General features: G+C 46.1%; 2 protein-coding genes across 2 annotated transcripts; both read right to left on the bottom strand.

Moving 5' to 3' along the window:
* Positions 1–2219: 2219 nt before the first annotated feature.
* Positions 2220–8950, bottom strand: SELENOS (selenoprotein S). Its single transcript, XM_086620127.1, has 6 exons — positions 8866–8950; positions 8524–8658; positions 6885–6991; positions 4994–5083; positions 4815–4893; positions 2220–2827 (listed from the first exon to the last, which is right to left on the bottom strand). The coding sequence occupies exons 1-6, from the start codon at positions 8948–8950 to the stop codon at positions 2742–2744; spliced, it is 582 nt and encodes a 193-aa protein (XP_086476253.1). The 3' UTR covers positions 2220–2741.
* A 401-nt stretch (positions 8951–9351) lies between these two features.
* On the bottom strand, positions 9352–15854 carry SNRPA1 (small nuclear ribonucleoprotein polypeptide A'). The gene is made up of 9 exons (XM_086620126.1): positions 15765–15854; positions 14797–14944; positions 13872–13950; positions 13450–13496; positions 12641–12743; positions 12024–12103; positions 10687–10762; positions 10165–10258; positions 9352–9549 (listed from the first exon to the last, which is right to left on the bottom strand). The coding sequence occupies exons 1-9, from the start codon at positions 15844–15846 to the stop codon at positions 9491–9493; spliced, it is 768 nt and encodes a 255-aa protein (XP_086476252.1). The 5' UTR covers positions 15847–15854; the 3' UTR covers positions 9352–9490.
* Between the last annotated feature and the right edge of the window lie 404 nt (positions 15855–16258).

Raw genomic sequence — 16258 nt, 5'->3', positions numbered from 1 at the left:
TCCTACCCTGTTCAATAGCTTGGAAGTATCTGATCAAGAAAAACTTATGGGCTTGAGGATTAAAATAAAAAAAAATTAAGGGAGAGGGAAGGCTGAAATTTCCAAAAAAATGTAAATCTCTTCATTCTCACTGGATAAGTCTTAATAAATCTTAGAATTGGGCAAAAATCCATATCCCCAGCCCCAGACAGAAGCAAATCTTGAGACACAGAGAAAGATTAGCATATGCTCAGTTCAGACCTGCTTATTTATTTCTTAAAATGTTTTTACTGAATTACATCAACCCAACCTTACCATTTTATCAACACAAGGAATTCTGCTTCTTTAAGACAACAACCTCCTCCAGTTGTTTTTCTGAAGACACCACCTCAGTCTGTTGCCTGTTTCCCCAACACAAGGGGAAAATGTTACCCACAGGCATGAGTAAGATAACAACTTGGTCCTCTTTACTGATGGAGAATCTTCAGATCTTGAAAATACCCTTCCCCACCTCTTTTTTTTTTTTTTTTTTGCCTTATTAAAGATTAAAATCTGAAGTTACATACACTGGTCTATGCTACAGCTACAGAAATTTAAGTTTACATACCAAAATGCACAGAAGCCAGGAAATAAAAACTAGTTTCCATAGGAACATTAATAGCCTTCTCACTTCATCTTCTATATGCACTTGAACACACAAAGTAAAAGGTCCTTCACCTTTCCATTTCATGAGCTGGCAACTTCAAAACTCACTAGTAACATGCTCCTATTACCTGCATAGTCAAGAGAAAATCAGGGATCACCTGACGTACAGAGCAGTATCTATACAAACAGTGTATTCCAAGTTGGCACTCTCACTATAGATGAACACAAATGTTCTAAGCATGAGTATTTAGAAAGAAGTGTTCATGCCAATGAAACACTGATACGTACTTCAACACCTATATACAAGCTCAATAACAGGAACTGGAGACAGGGATGCTCATCGTACACTGACAGAAACCATTTCACTCTTTATCAAGGACAGTCTGGATTTTATTCATCTGCTGTATTTTGTGCTAGAGAGCATTTGAAGGGGATTGGATATTTGAAAAGCTCAGTTTTGATGACCAGCTCTAACTTCCTTTTCTATCCACAGTGCTGGGCATACACCAGAAGGTTGAAGACCACACACACTTCAGACACTTACTCCTTACAGTCCCTCACTTGCAAGTTTTACACATTTGCCAGCCAGAGGCTCCTTTCAGCACAAACCACCCTCAGCTTTTGCGCCGCAGGAGCTGGCAGCAGGGTGAGAACACACCTCAGCATCTAGCTGGGCTACTCAGGACAGCCGTGCACAGTCCTCACCCCGAGACACGTTCAGAACAGAAGGGAGTACGAAGTAAACTTCACATCCCTGAGGTGTAACCCCGACACTGCACTGCCAATGCTGCACGCAGTCCTTGCTGCCCACAACACACGGATCTCGGCGCAGTTTGCGGCTGGTCTTTTCCCTTGGAACATCTTGCAGAGTTTGAGTTGACCGTGCCTACGTACCCCCTGCTCCTCAAACCATTATTCGTCAACAGTAATTTGTAAAGAAACCCTCTCTGCTCTGTTAGAGCCAAGGCCTTTGTTCCATGTTTTCTTGATTTAGATCCAAATACAGCTGGAGCGTTTAACAACCAGTAACGCACTCTATCCAATTCCAGAATCACTTCCTGGGGGTGGGGATGAGAATGGGGAGATTCACTTTTTAAACTTGGGAAAACTTGATTTGGTCTCAACTTGAAGGTCACTCTTCTAAAATCGTTATTTGGAACACAGAAGATCCAAATAAACCAAAAAAAAAACCTGTTAAAACCCCAAAAGAACAGCTGAAAACCCCCTTTTATTTATGGAGGTAGTCAAATTAAAACTATTTCATTTGATCTCTTATCTTGCTTCATACACATTTATTGCACTAGAACATATGCCTTCTATATAAAAAGATGCTGTAGAAAACCACAAGAGTGTAAATACTAGGATTCATGACTTGTTTGCAATTATATTTAATATTAATAGTATTTTGGTTTTACAAAGCAGTTGAAATTAAAAAAAAAAAAAAGAAAAGAAAAGGAATAGCAAGAAACCCCCCATCTGCTGTCTAGCATCAGTAATCCTCACTGGTTTGTTTACCATTTATAAGGAAAACATCATTCAAGGTAGCTTGTCACAGAGACTCTTCTGCAATAACTGGCCTTCTGTGCAAATCCGTGGCGTTTGTCAGCTCGTTTGTTTTTTCTGAAAGTCCCTCCTCCTCCAACTCAAAGTACCTGCTAATGATAATGTTCTTCCCCTTTAAAGTACCTTCCAGCCAAAGACTGTAAATCTGGTAACACATGTCTGAGGATGGTAAATATCCTCATTTTACAGAGGTAAACGGGGTGTAGATAATTAAATTTGCCTGAGGCCCGTCTTTTGACTAGCCAGCCACAGAGCCCAGACCTCACAATCCCAGGTGACTCACCGTGGCTGGAGACTACGCTTCCTCTTCTATAGAGAATGAAAATTAACTGATTACACCAAAATTGTTTCCTTCTTCATCCTCTCTAAGAGGACCAGATATTTTGTAGTGTAGTGTCAGCTTCTGTGTCAATATTTGGATGTCGTGCAAATCTGTTCTCCAGTTAACGCCTGCACTAAACCCAGTCCCAAAGGAGTCACTGTGACATGCAAACTGTAGGCAGCTAGACAGTGGGTAAGATCAAGCTTGCTAGTGACATGAGACACTAGGGAGGTTAGCCTCATCCGCCTGCCGACGGGCCTCTCCGGCCTGGTCTCCAGGAACAAGTTCCACCTCCTTCTCCAGATAGGGGGTTATAGCCTAGAAGCACAGAGGAGAAATCCATGGTATTAATACTCATCCTCAATGGGCCTTCACCAACACACGAGGAACACGAAAAATAAATCTCACGATTATTTGCACCTTCTTCATACTTACTACATAGGCAGAATTTTTAAGGAAAATGAAAGCAGAGGAAAATATCCAGACTTGAGATGGTTTGTTTTTGTTGTGCTAACAGTAAACCCCATTGCAACACACATGTTTTAATTTGATCAATTTGGGTTAAATTAAATTGAAATTAATTACCATTTAATGTCTCTTAAGTCTGCATTAAAGTTTTAATGCAGCTCTGTAAACAGAGCAGTAATTCTTACAGTAAACTCTGTAAGAATGTATCTGTTCTCCAAGAGCCCTAATAGGGACTTAGCAGAATCTTCTTTCAGTCCTGCAAGAAGTACTCTGAAGGTCAAGAGGTGGATCCACTCATTACTACTGTAAGATTTTTAAAAAATAATTTCAAAAGGCAAGTGTAGGCAGTGATGCAGAGACTTTAGCTAAACCTCCTGATGTCGTAACTACAGGTGACTTCATTTCACGAGTATGTACTCGGAAAGATACAACCTGGCACACGTCCTCAATTTGTTCCATACACGGCAAAAAAAGGAGAAAACCGAAAACCCAGCAGCCTTGCTACCCGAGCAGGTTTCAAAGCAACCTGTTCCACTGAAGCTTCAAGCAACACCTCCAACTTTGAAGTTTGTTTTCCTCACACTAGCCAAGTTCTGCTTTCTAGCTTGATTCAGCAGCTGAACAGTGCAGATGGTTCTTTCACTTCGCGCCGACCTACCTCATGAGAAGATCAGAGACCTCTAATTCTATCATCTGTTACTCAAGCCAAGATTAGGATGAAACTAGGACAGGTAGCAGCTGGAAAGGTGCCTCAGCCCAGCTGCCCTGATCCTGCTTCTGAGCACTTCTCATCCCCCACAGCAGTGAGCATTCTCTGCAAGAGCTATAAAAGGTATTTGACAGTATCGAGACATTAGACTGCACTCACGTTAAACAACGTTAAGATGAATCAATTGGTCAGCTCCTTCAGATGTTGCCAACAGCTGTCAGTAAAAGTATTCAAAGCAGAAATTTCAGCACTGAACTATCACTGAGGTTTAATATGTTTAAACAAGAATCTTCAGGTTTCACACATTTAATTAAGTGACTTAATCAGCCCTGCACCCTAAGTGAGTTTCCTTTTTAGTCTGATATGATTGAGGCTGTCTAGATGAAACCCTCCACCATAGAAAACTGTAATTAAAATATTATACCCAAATTAGCACTTGCAGGTATGGCACAGGCTGTGTGGCCAAGAGGAGAGAAAGAAGAGTGGCTGCATGGCTGATATACACAGTGATCCTAACGTGGGCTTTGTAAGACCACAGAAAGCAGTTAATCATCAAGATGATTTCAGCAGTTGACAGCTTAATGATAAGACCCTCTGGCGGTTTGCAAGAGTTGATAAGAGTTTATACATGTGCAGGATTTATGTATTCAATAGGTGATTATTGTGATATCTGATAAACAAGGTCACGTTTTGCTTAATGAAGTCTTTTATCTTCCTGAATCTACATAATACAAAGTAAAATATCCTTTTCCTGCCTTTAGTCAGCACTACAGGTGATTGAAAGACAGATCAGATATTAAAATACTGGACTTTTACAATAGTGGAGGAGGGATCCCAGAAGTATTGAAAGAATCTATAATTACGAGTCACAAAAATCTCAGTAAATTACAGCAGAAGCATTTAGAAGAAAACTGAAACACTGTTTCCCTGAGGAAAATCACCACAGAATCTTCCTGCTGGGTTTTGCAAAGCAGACTACACTGGTTAGAGGTAAAGAGCTCGTTAGTCAGACACATTTTGCTTCCTCCTTGAAGGACAGAAAAACTATGTGTAGTTATGCAACAACTATGTGCACAGCTGGATAAATGCTGTTTCAAGCTCAGAATACCTTAAGGTTTTCATACTTACCACCTCCTCGCAAGGGCTTTTTGTTTGGTTTAGATTTTGGGACTGCTGATGAGGTGGAGGCACCAGATTCTGCTTCTTGCTGTTCACAAAAGCAAAAGTTACTCAGAATCCAATCAATGTGAATTTCAGCTACTCTAATCACACAAACATAATTGTAACCTGATTAACACAGTTGTTACCTGATTCAGTTTCAGGTTTCCTTTATAGCTTTTTCCTTCTTGCATGCTTTCCCACATTGCTATCTTCTGCCTTCGCTTCTCTTCTTCAAGCTAGGGAACAAACCCAGGATATGCAAGACTAAGACTTCAGGACTAACAGAATCACCAGGGCTACAAAAACAGCTGCAAAAGATGCATCAAAACCCAAGGGATCTATCTTTATCTAATGCAATATCTCTGAGTTTATGGAAGTATTTACTTTTTTAAACACCCACGTCTTCACAACCACCTCTGCTCAATATATACAGACTGCATCTGCAGCTTCTTTTGACCACTTGATCCTTTAAAACATTTTGAAAGTAAAGCAGAACCAAGTGGCAAGCTTAAATCCTGAGTAAAGAATATTGCACATGGCAGCAATTTAATGCACCATGTAGGGTTCTGCAGAAGAAAGTGTCTTTTTCAAATGAACAAGACAGCCAGCCACATATTTACATCCTAATACACATTATCAATAGTTCTCCCAGCTCTCTTCTAAGGCAATTTATCCACAAAACCAAATAAATTAATGGTTAAGACTGACTGCTGCCTTCTCAGCAAACAGAAAGGAAATGAAGTAGCTACTCCATCCAGTCAAATAAAGCAAAGCTCCCCGAGTCCAAGCACATTAGACCTACATTTTCTACACAGTGCCTCTTTTCTTCCACAATATGACTCTACATTCATTTTTAACTGCCAATATTTCTGGCAGCATCAGCTATAAACTGAGGTCTGAGCGTAGCCGACTGCAAAAGCCAAAACGGAAGAGCTGGGATTAATGAGCAGTATTGTTGTTAGACTGATCACATCCACTCTTCTACGCTGCCCCACACAGCAGCATGCTGCTCCTCATTGCCTCAAGCTGTAGTTGGAACTATGAAGTTACAGCAACGCTAAGCTACGTTTCTAAGAACTTCCTCCAGCCCCTGACTGCGTACACAACTAAGTCTCTGCAGGTACAGATTTACCTGTGAAAGAAAAAGAGATCAGGCCCACAGTGTCCCACACACTCAATTACTGGTGGAGAAGCAAGTGCCACAGAGATTAGTTACTTCAGGAAGGAGCAGAACACTACACGTATCAATCATGCTCATCAAGGAAGAGCACCAAGACATCAGATCAGCACAACGTATGAGTATGTTGTGCTCATATGTGAGTACGTTGTGCCCCAACACAAGAAGGACATGGAGCTGCTGGAGCGGGTCCAGAGGAGGCCACGAAGATGATCTGAGGGCTGGAGCACCTCTGCTATGAAGACAGGCTGAAAGAGTTGGCGCTGTTCAGCCTGGAGAAGAGAACGCTCTGGGGTGATCTTATAGCAGCCTTCCAGTACCTAAAGAGGCTATAGGAAAGCTGGAGAGGAGCTTTTTACAAGGGCGTGTAGTGACAGGACAAGGGGCAATGGCTTTAAACTGAAAGAGGGGAGATTTCGATTGGATATAAGGAAGAAATTCTTCACTCTGAGGGTGGTGAGGCACTAGAACAGGTTGCCCAGAGAAGCTGTGGCTGCCCCATCCCTGGCAGTGTTCAAGGCCAGGTTGGATGAGGCTTTGGGCAACCTGGTGTAGTGGAGGGTGTCCCTGTCCATGGCAGGGGGGTTGGAACTAGATGATCTTTGAGGTCCCTTCCAACCCAAACCATTCTATATTCTATGTGCTTCCATCACCAGAGGTCCATCATGATACCTACTGCTCATTACTCCTCTGGATCAAACCCTACCAAAAGTGGTTCAGGTAATGAAGGGAGGAAAAAAAAACACCACCCACATTCCAGCAGAGAGAGCGAGTCTCCTGTTCCAGTATCTAGCACGGAACAAACCTTTCTATAACAGCAGCAAAGTACATGATGACAAATCTATGAGTTAGAGAGTCACCTGTCTTTGTCTTTCTTTGTATCTTTCTGCTTGTGCGTTCAACTCCTCTTGCATCCTGAGACGAGCTGCTGCCAGCGCTTCCTGCCTTCTGACCACCATGTCGGGTTCTAGGAAATTGGGAAAGAGTTTGCAAAGCTATTCAAAATAAATTCTATACGGTCTCCTCGAGGAATCGTATTAAGGAAAGGCTCACATCTCTCCCTGCAGCTGTTCTGCAAAAAAATCACAGCTCCGGTTCAGTTTCCAGCTAATCTTTTACAGTAATTTATATGCTGATTTAAATTTCATAACATTTTAACATTTTAAATGTTAATATTAAATGTTAATTTATGTTAATAATTAAATATTTTAATAAGATTTTAATGAATAAGGACACTGATGTAATGAACCCGTAAAAAAAATTAAAATTCACACTTCTAGGATACTTGCTTCTACTTCTGAAGAATTTGTTTGTTCCAAATAATCTCTGAAATATCACCCATGATTTGCAGGGGATTCCATTTTTACCCAAAGAACTTCTTTTACGCAGAAGCATGAGGCAACCGGCCCACATTCACTCCTACTCCTCCTGGCAACTGGTCCTGCTTGTTTCCTTATGGCAGTGAAGCAGTGGCAGATTTAACACGCTCCATCAGTGGACAAATTCCTTACAAATATCACACATATCTCAAAAGAAAACTAGCAGTCTCTGAAAATCTGCACTGAGTAACCACTTCTCTTCATGGTCGGCCTTTAGGAGAAATCAAAATAAAAATTATTTCCAAACAAAGGCAAATATTGCTCTCTTTTCTTCCAGTAGCTGAAGTATCTCCACATTTGTCTGCCTCCTTACATGTTTGCTACTGCCCAATGACAAATATGTAAAAGAAATCTCAGTACTTTCAGTAATTTCGTTTTACAAGCAGTTAAATCAAGATTTAATTAGCATTACAAAAGACCACCAGTAGGAGAAGGGAACATGAGTAATATTTTCCAGAGCCCCACGTACTGCCACGCCAACGTGCCAATGGAATTGATGCCAAGCACTTATTGCTTTGGCAGATACGTAGTAGAGTCTGTGCTTTACGGCAGCAGGAGGGAGGATGAGGACTGTGTGAGATGAACAACCTGTGCCACGCTCTAAAAGATAACACAGACGGGAGGCAGTTACATCCCAAAAGTATCCAACCCTGCCAGAGCAGGAGCTGCGAAGGAATCGCTGAAAAGGAGAGAGACAACAAATGTTGATCAAAAATGAATACTGATCAAAAGTGGTTCCCCCAGTGTTTAGATTTCAGTGTTTTGTTTTATTTTGATGAACCTGAGAGTTATTTGATAACCGACCCCAACTCATTTGGGACCAGATGGTTCTCTCAGCTTCTGCACCATCCAAGACCAGTCATTCCCTTGTTCTGCAACGCCCTGCTCCTTCTCTCCCAACCACAGCACTCTGGGACACAATCCTTCCCCAGCACCACCTTTTATAACCCTTCTCTTGCTCTCAGAACCTCTTTTTGGCTGATATTAAATAACGCCGCCGCGTGCGCGGATCCGAGCAGCTCCGGACACCCCATGGCGGCTGCGGACCGCTCGCAGGAGCCTAGAGGAGACACAAGCACCACCCGAGACAGCTCCGAGGAACACGCGAAGCTTTACTCACCCACGGCCGCGCCAGCTGCTCCCGGGCGGCTGCTCGGCCGGGCCGCCAGGCTCTGGGACACCTTCTGGATGAGGAGATAGATGGCGACGGCAGCCAGGAGGATGTACCAGCCATAGCTGGACAGCAGAGAGCCCACTGCGACGGGGACAAGCCGTGGGTCAGAGCGGGCAGCCCGAGGGGGAGAAGGAGGAGGACGCCCGGGCCGTACCCGGCTTCTCCTCAACGGGCGGGCGGCTCCGCCGGGCCCTCCTCAGCCCCGCCCGCCCTCCCTCCCGCCCTCCCTCCCTCCCTCCCTCCCTCCCTCCCGCCGGCCGGGACACCCCCGCCCCGGCGGCCGCTCACCCGTGTGCTGCAGGAAGTCGAGGCCGCCCCGGCCCAGCGCCGCCTGCCCGGGGCCCGGCGCCGGCCCGCCGCCCCCCAGCTCCATCGCCCGCCGCCGCCGCCACCGCCTCACGTCCGGGAGCCGCCCGGCGCGCTGCGCCAATCACAGCCCTCCTCGTCCTCCAGCACACCGGGGCCAGAGAACCAATCAGGAAGCGACACTTCCCCTCGCGGGCCAATGGGAAAGCGGTAACGAGTAGAGAGGGTGACATAATGGCTACGCTGGCCAATGAGAGAAGAGGAGAGGGGCCCAAGGCAGCCAATTAGGGCGTGCACGAAAGACCCCCTCCCCCTCGCGCCGCCGTGGCCGTCCCGGCCCCTTTCGCGGGCCCCGCCCCCTTCGCGGGCCCCGCCCCCTTCGCGGGCCCCGCCCCCTTCGCGGGCCCCGCCCCCTTCGCGGGCCCCGCCCCCTTCGCGGGCCCGGAACGCGACACCGGACCGAGGGGAGAAAAAGGAAACGTTCGTTTATTGGACGCCGAAATGCGCAAGGGCAGGGTACGGGGGCCGCTGCCCCCCTGCAGGGACAGCAGAGTGGCGGCAGGACGGGGCTCCGGGAGAAGCGATGGACCTCGGGCACGGTCCGGGCTCAGGACCCGTTGGGAACCGTGTCTTCCTCCATCTCTTCCTCAGCATCCTCCGATGGGCCTGGAAAGGGCACGGCAGAGTGTCAGGGCACGTACTGCAAACGTCACTGCTCTTTCCCACAGGGGCAATGTTAATTTTCGTCCCTCGGAAGAGGGGCAGTAATGAGGTGAATTAAAAACCACTACAGGAAAAAAAAAAATCCAAATAGCTCCAATATACAGGAAAGAAGCAATATTGCCAGGCTGCAGTTCAGATTCAGAGACCTCGCGGAGATCGCAGAGGCACTCCTGCACCTGCCCCGAGCCACTGATGTCCAGAACAAGAGTTCACTTTGTAATTAATCCCATTTTTTTTAAATAACTGCGATGAACTGTTCGGGGTTAGCCAAGAAAACGGAGCACTGAGGGCTGACGTTTGGCACCTTGCTCTCAAGAGTCCAGGCGAACAGCCCTGGTCTGTTCCCTAGAGGCCAGGCAGGTAATATGCCAAATTGGAGCCCCTCACGGATGCCATCCTCAATTACACCAACCATAAAGTCACGCTCGTTTTAAACAGTTCTTTCAGCTTCCTGTTGGACTCTTCCAATGTCACTCCCTACTGAGACCACACAAAGCACCAGGAAGCAGTGAAGAGCTGCGGATTTGGGAAACAAAAGTAATAAAAGCATAGAGTGACCTGATTTTCGCTCTCTGCCAGGAATCTGGCCAGCCTGTAGTAAGCCTTTCAGCCGCTCCACTTCAGCCAAAGTCGTGGCGTTCGCTATAGCGGTCTGAAAAACACACAAAAGGACACGATGAACCTTAACACGCAGATGTCAGTCTGTTTAGAACAAACACAACAACAAGATATTTTCCAGTTAAGTGATGCTAAGCTTCTATAGAAAGCTCTACAAAATTCCAGCTCCAGAAAATTCTACAGATGACAAAGCACAAGCGTAGTTCACCCCTTATTAAACAACCTGCTCTATCCCAGGAGAACTCTAAGCTCAGACCAACGTTTCATTTAAGTTCCCAAAAACCAGGTATGTCGTAACAGAAGAAAAATTACAGAAAAAACACCTAGAACAAAGTTAGGACACACTGTTCTATTCGTCTGAAGAGTCAGGGGTTGCCAGGAGAAAGGAAACATTTGTTCAATTCAGATCCACGACAGTTTTTCTCCTGGTTTTGCCTACGTGTGCTGTCCTGACATTTTTACCTTAATTGCCTCAACGTCCCCGGGGGAGGGCCCAGCTTTCTTTTTGTCAGTTGGCAGACCAGCACCTGGATTGAAGCTTCAAAGGAAAAATAAAGACCCATTACACCTGTTGAAGTGTACGTGCTTCTCTAACTTCCAAACCAGGTTTGGAAGCATTCCATTCAATCAAGTGTAGTATCTTATCTTTGTTAACAAACTGATACAGTGAAGAATTGCCTCCTTCAGAAACACCAGCAGCTTGTCCTTGCTGTCCCATTCCCCACCACCACCTTTTTCACCTCCTCAGAAAGAGAGGCAGACCTTAACTTTATAAGTTAAGCAGTTGACAAAAGCTGTTCGATTTGGATGTTGTTGAACACTCAGGTGATCTGTCGCCACTACAAAAGCAGGGTGGATAACGAAAGAGTAGCTGAAATTGGGTTTCCTGTTCTTTTATGTCCAATATGATATTACATTAGCTTATATTAAAGCCTACGCTAGACTGGGTGCAATCTTAACACTCAAAAGAAAAAGGTTATCTGATGCTGCTTTAAGAAAAAAAAAAAAAAGAAAAATCTGTAGTCTGTGAAAATGGCTGTAATCGGCTGAAAAGAATTTCCTGAAGTGCTGACTCTGCATTAGAGCACCGCAACCCTTTTCACACCTACTGGAAGATTTTCTTCACATCTCTTCATTGAGCTATTTAGTTCAGTCACCTACTAGTTCTATCGCAGGCCTGAATCTCTTCCCACTCATAAACTAGAGCTAGAGTCCCTCTGTTACAGTTTTAAATGCTAAACATGTTCAAGATATTCTTTTATTTAACTAGGAATTTGGAAATGCTGTTGTCATACCTGATCCCAATTCTGATTTCCAAATAGGATGATGAAAGATTACATAAAACAGATGACATACCACTTCAGAATTAAACTAAATAAGCATATACTTGTAATAGCTTAACTAAAGATTTTCACCTGCATTTAGCCTCCTAATTACAGTTTGTATTCCCTGGCAAAACAAAAAATTTTAGTTACAATTATTTAGGGTGAAAAAACCCAAAATAAACAGTGGCCAACCTCTCTGCAGTGAAATAACAAAAAGAAAAAATAAAATTAAGGTTTCCTGCTTGTTGACTTAAATGAATCCACTCTGACCAAACATCTCTTTCAAAAACATTTCTGAGATCTATTCACCACCATCCAAAAATTGGGATGCTTGGACAAGGCGCTTCTGGCTACCAAAGCTCTGAAGGCGCCCTGCCAGCAGCTGGTATTTCAGTTTACTGCCTGATACTGCACACAAAGCAAGTGGTGTTTCTGAAGGAGAATGCCAGTGTAAATTTGGGGTTTTTATCTTACGTTTTTGTTCTCCTGGCAATATCCTTTGCAAGCTGTGCACCCCGTTTGCCCTTGAACATTTTCTCTGCCTCCTGTCGCTCCTACAGCGATACCACACACACAAAATTAATTTCAGAACAATGCATTTTGCAAAGCTTCTGTCCTTGCAAAGAAAGATGCTTTGGCTCATCCTCACCAGTGAACATGGGTAGGTGGAAACCAGGAGTAAGAACAAGCACATAAACATTGCCCACACGTTCAAGGCACGTCAGCCCAATGCTCTTAAAGGTAAGAGCTCTTTCCCACACATCTCCATCGAAAGCAGAGGGCTCTGCTGCCATTGCTCACTTCTTTGTCTACAAGTCTTTCGACCAACAACACCAGAGGGCCAGAAAAGAATCACACTAAACAAACAAAGGTAGTAAAAAATAATTGCACACAATTAAACAGACTATACCCTGAACGGAATGAAATCATGAAAGAAAACAAAGAGTGTGTTTGAGAGCCACTTATGGTAACATAGTTTTGATAAAATTTACAACTATGGCAAAAAGCTTTCTGTTACCGCTGAATTTCCAAGAGTGTAACAAGCAAAAAAGGTGTTTGTCTTGTGCTGAATCAGAAGACAGTAGACTTACTTTCAGTTTCACTTTTTGAAAATCCAGCACTCTGACCTGGGGAACTTTGTGGATTACATACAATCTGTAATGCTTCTTATTTGTTACAGGGTTCCTTAAAATGCTACAAAGTAAATAAAGGTTATGAAGAGATTCTTAATGTGAAATATTTTAAAATACACTTCTTTGAAATACATTAATATACTTCAAACGTATTCATGTACCCTCTGCTAAAACAGACAACAAATAACACCATGCAATAAGCCTGGTGACAGTGCTCTTTCATATTATGAAAACTATAGTAAAAACTTGCACTTTAACTTATCAATTAAGTAGATTTTACTAAAGAATAACACAAAGAACAACCTCAAAATATAAAACAAACAACTAAACCATCACATTTCCTACCTGGACACCGAACAACTGAAAAAATCACGGGACAAACTGCTTTTCTATGTCCCTCACACTGAACGTAACGTTACTACAAAATTATTCTTTATGTGCATTTTAAAATATTTTGTAACAACAGTTTAAACCTTTAGTTTTTCAGGTTTTAAAGGTCAAGGTTACTTCAACACTTGCATATTGCTTTAGAGAGATGTTACATTTCACTGGTCCAACAGTCTGTCAGTAGTATAAAGCCTCACCCACTAAATACCCGTTACTACTGGACCATACTGGAAACACCGTTTATCGATTCCATTTTTAAGCATAAAGAATCTGCCGCAGCTCTTCAAAAGGAGAGCATTCCAGATGAGAGCAAACAGCCAGGCCAGCAGCAGAGCTCCACCAGCAGAGGAAGAGCAGCTTTTCTTTTCAAGACTACATACCTCAGGTAAGTCAGCGATTTAATAGTTGCTAACGGATCCAGTTCACCCTGCACAATGGGAACACAGTAAGAAATCGTAAGTCTGGTTACTGAGAATCAAGCATTTGAAAACAAAGCTCCTGAACTTCCACCTATTTTAGAGATCATTTAGAATTACTAATTGGTACTAATTAGAACTACTGCAATTAATTTAACAGGAAACCCACTATGACTTTGTGACTGCTGTCCCACTGCATGCTGCACATTCTGTTCATTAAGACACGCACACCATTAACCACTGCCAAAACCACACGATACCACCCCAAAAGAGAAAGAACCAATTATTGCCAAAAGCACGTGACGCTACTCTCAGGGAAAAGGTTAATTACAACAACAAACACAAAATCTAAGCTTGTTTCGATTTCTCCCGTGTCAATAGCTTACCAACTCAGCAATGTTGTTGTTGGTAAGAATGAGCTCCGTCAAGCTGGGCAGAGCCTGTTCCAGGTTTTCACCAATTCGACTGAAGAAGAACAAAAATCGAAGGGTTAACTAAGACCAGAAATTAGCAATCATAGAATCACAGAATCACACAATGGTTTGGGTTGGAAGGGACCTCAAAGGTCATCTAGTTCCAACCCCTCTGCCATGGGCAGGGAAACCCTCCACTACACCAGGTTGCCCAAAGCCTCATCCAGCCTGGCCTTGAACACTGCCAGGGATGGGGCATCTACAACTTCTCTGGGCAACCTGTTCCAGTGCCTCACCACCCTCAGAGTGAAAAATTTCTTCCTTAGATCTAATCTAAATCTCCCCTCTTTCAGTTTAAATCCATTACCCCTTGTCCCATCACTACACACCCTTGGAAAAAGTCCCTCTCCAATGGTGAAAAGACACGCAGAAACACGGTAACATAGAGGATCTCCCTACAAAACAACCCAGTCTGGCACTGGCAGAAGTTTGGGTCAGCATCCACTGCGATGCTTTTTCTGATAAAGCTGGCAACAAATTCCAGCTGTCACTGTCAGAGCATTAGATACAGCGTGAGATTTATGTTCATTCCCTTGCAGGTATCCCCATTTTCTTGTCTTTATGGGGACGGTTTCTGACATCCCAAGTTCCAAACAAATTCCAAACTCTGCATCTCATCATCCTGTCTGAAAAATGAAAACTGACCTGAGACAGACTTTTGCAGTGAAAAGTCGGGCAACTTGAAAAGGGCCTAAACAACAGTCAGTGATGATTTTCTTTTTTCCATAAAACAAACACTTCTACACCTCCCCAGCACTGAAAGACACACGCACACTTCTCTCCCAAGAGCATCTTCCTCTGCCCTAGGGTCCTATCTGGCCAAAATATGACTGCTTACCAAATCCTGTTGTTATTCATCAGCAGAGTTTTCAGCCTTCTCAACAGAGGGAATCCGTCCAGTTTACGGATCTCATTGTCAGAGAAATCGATTGCATCAAACTGGTCCAGGGTGGCACCCAAGTTCTCAATAACAGGGATTTTATAGCCTGGGGAGAGAGAGCAAGACAGGAATTAGACGGTGTCTACAAGAGAGCAGAACAAAGCGAGACAGTGCGTAGGGAGCATATCTGGATGTACTGAGGATGCAGATAGTCTCAGCCAAAACACCTCCGGAATGTCCCTCCTCCACATCCCACACAGACCAAACTCTCCCCCTCCCTCAAAGCCAACAGCCCCCACAGTCTATTCAAAGCACCCCCCTTCCTCCCCCTCAGCAAACACCCCAAGACCCTCCCTGTGTGTGTCCCCTCTGCGCAAATCCACCTTTCCGGCACATCCCTCGTGTGTCCCACCCCCACCACTGCAGGTTCCTTTGACGTTTCCCTCCAAATCCCCCCTCCCAGGTTCCCCTGCCACTGGATCCCCTTTAACCACCCCTCCCCAAGGCTTCCTGCAGCCCCTCTAACCCCCCAGCCACTGCAGGCCCCATCCCAGACCTCCCAGGCCCCATCCCAGACCCCTCGGGCTCCATCCCAGACCCCCCGGGCTCCATCCCAGACCCCCCCGGCCCCACCACAGACCCCCCAGGCCCCTCTAGGCCCCATCACAGACCCCCTCAGACCCCACCACAGACCCCCCCAGACCCCACCACAGACCCCCGGGCCCCATCCCAGACTCCCGGATCCTATCGCAGACCCCCCAGGCCCCAGCCCAGGCCGCAGCCCAGACTCCCCCGGGCCCCACCACAGACCCCCCAGCCCTCCCCGCCCCCGCAGGCCCCTTCCCGGCACAGGCCGCATCGCCTCCCCGCGCCCCCCCCCCCCCGACACAGGCCCCGCCGGTCAGAGCCCCGCCGCGCCGGCGCACCGCGCAGGTCGAGCTCGCGGTCGCGCACGGCGTTGGTGTACTGCGCCGCCTGCTCGATCAGCTCCGCCGTGAGTTTCACCATCCCGCCGGGCCGGGCCCCGCCGCGCCGCTCTGCTCCGCTCCGCCGCCAGGCCGCGCCGCGCCAGGCCAACCCGCCGAGCGCCGAGCGCGGCCAGGCCGAGCAGCCGAGCGCCGACGCAGCGAAGGGCGGGCACCGCCCCCCGGCCCGCCCGCTCCTCCCCGAGCCCGGAGCGGGGCGGCCGCGGGTGCCGCCGCTCCCCTGCGCTCCGGCGGCAGCAGCCGGGCCGTTCTCCGCCGTCCGTGGTCCCCTCTCAGCCTCACCCCCTTAGCGGTCTTTTGACGGCAGTTTCCGTGCAGCCGGAGGGCCGGGGCCGTGCGCCGCGGGCAGCAGCTCTCCCCCCGCAATGGCCGCACAGCGCTGCGGCGGCTCGTCAGCAGAGGGACCCGGTGTCCTGCGAACGCCGCTGCCCTCG

This window comes from Tauraco erythrolophus, chromosome 14, assembly GCF_009769465.1.
Source record: "Tauraco erythrolophus isolate bTauEry1 chromosome 14, bTauEry1.pri, whole genome shotgun sequence".
Lineage (NCBI taxonomy): Eukaryota > Metazoa > Chordata > Aves > Musophagiformes > Musophagidae > Tauraco > Tauraco erythrolophus.
The sequence above is the reverse complement of the archived record's forward strand: the minus strand, read 5'-3'. Positions and strand labels throughout refer to the sequence as shown.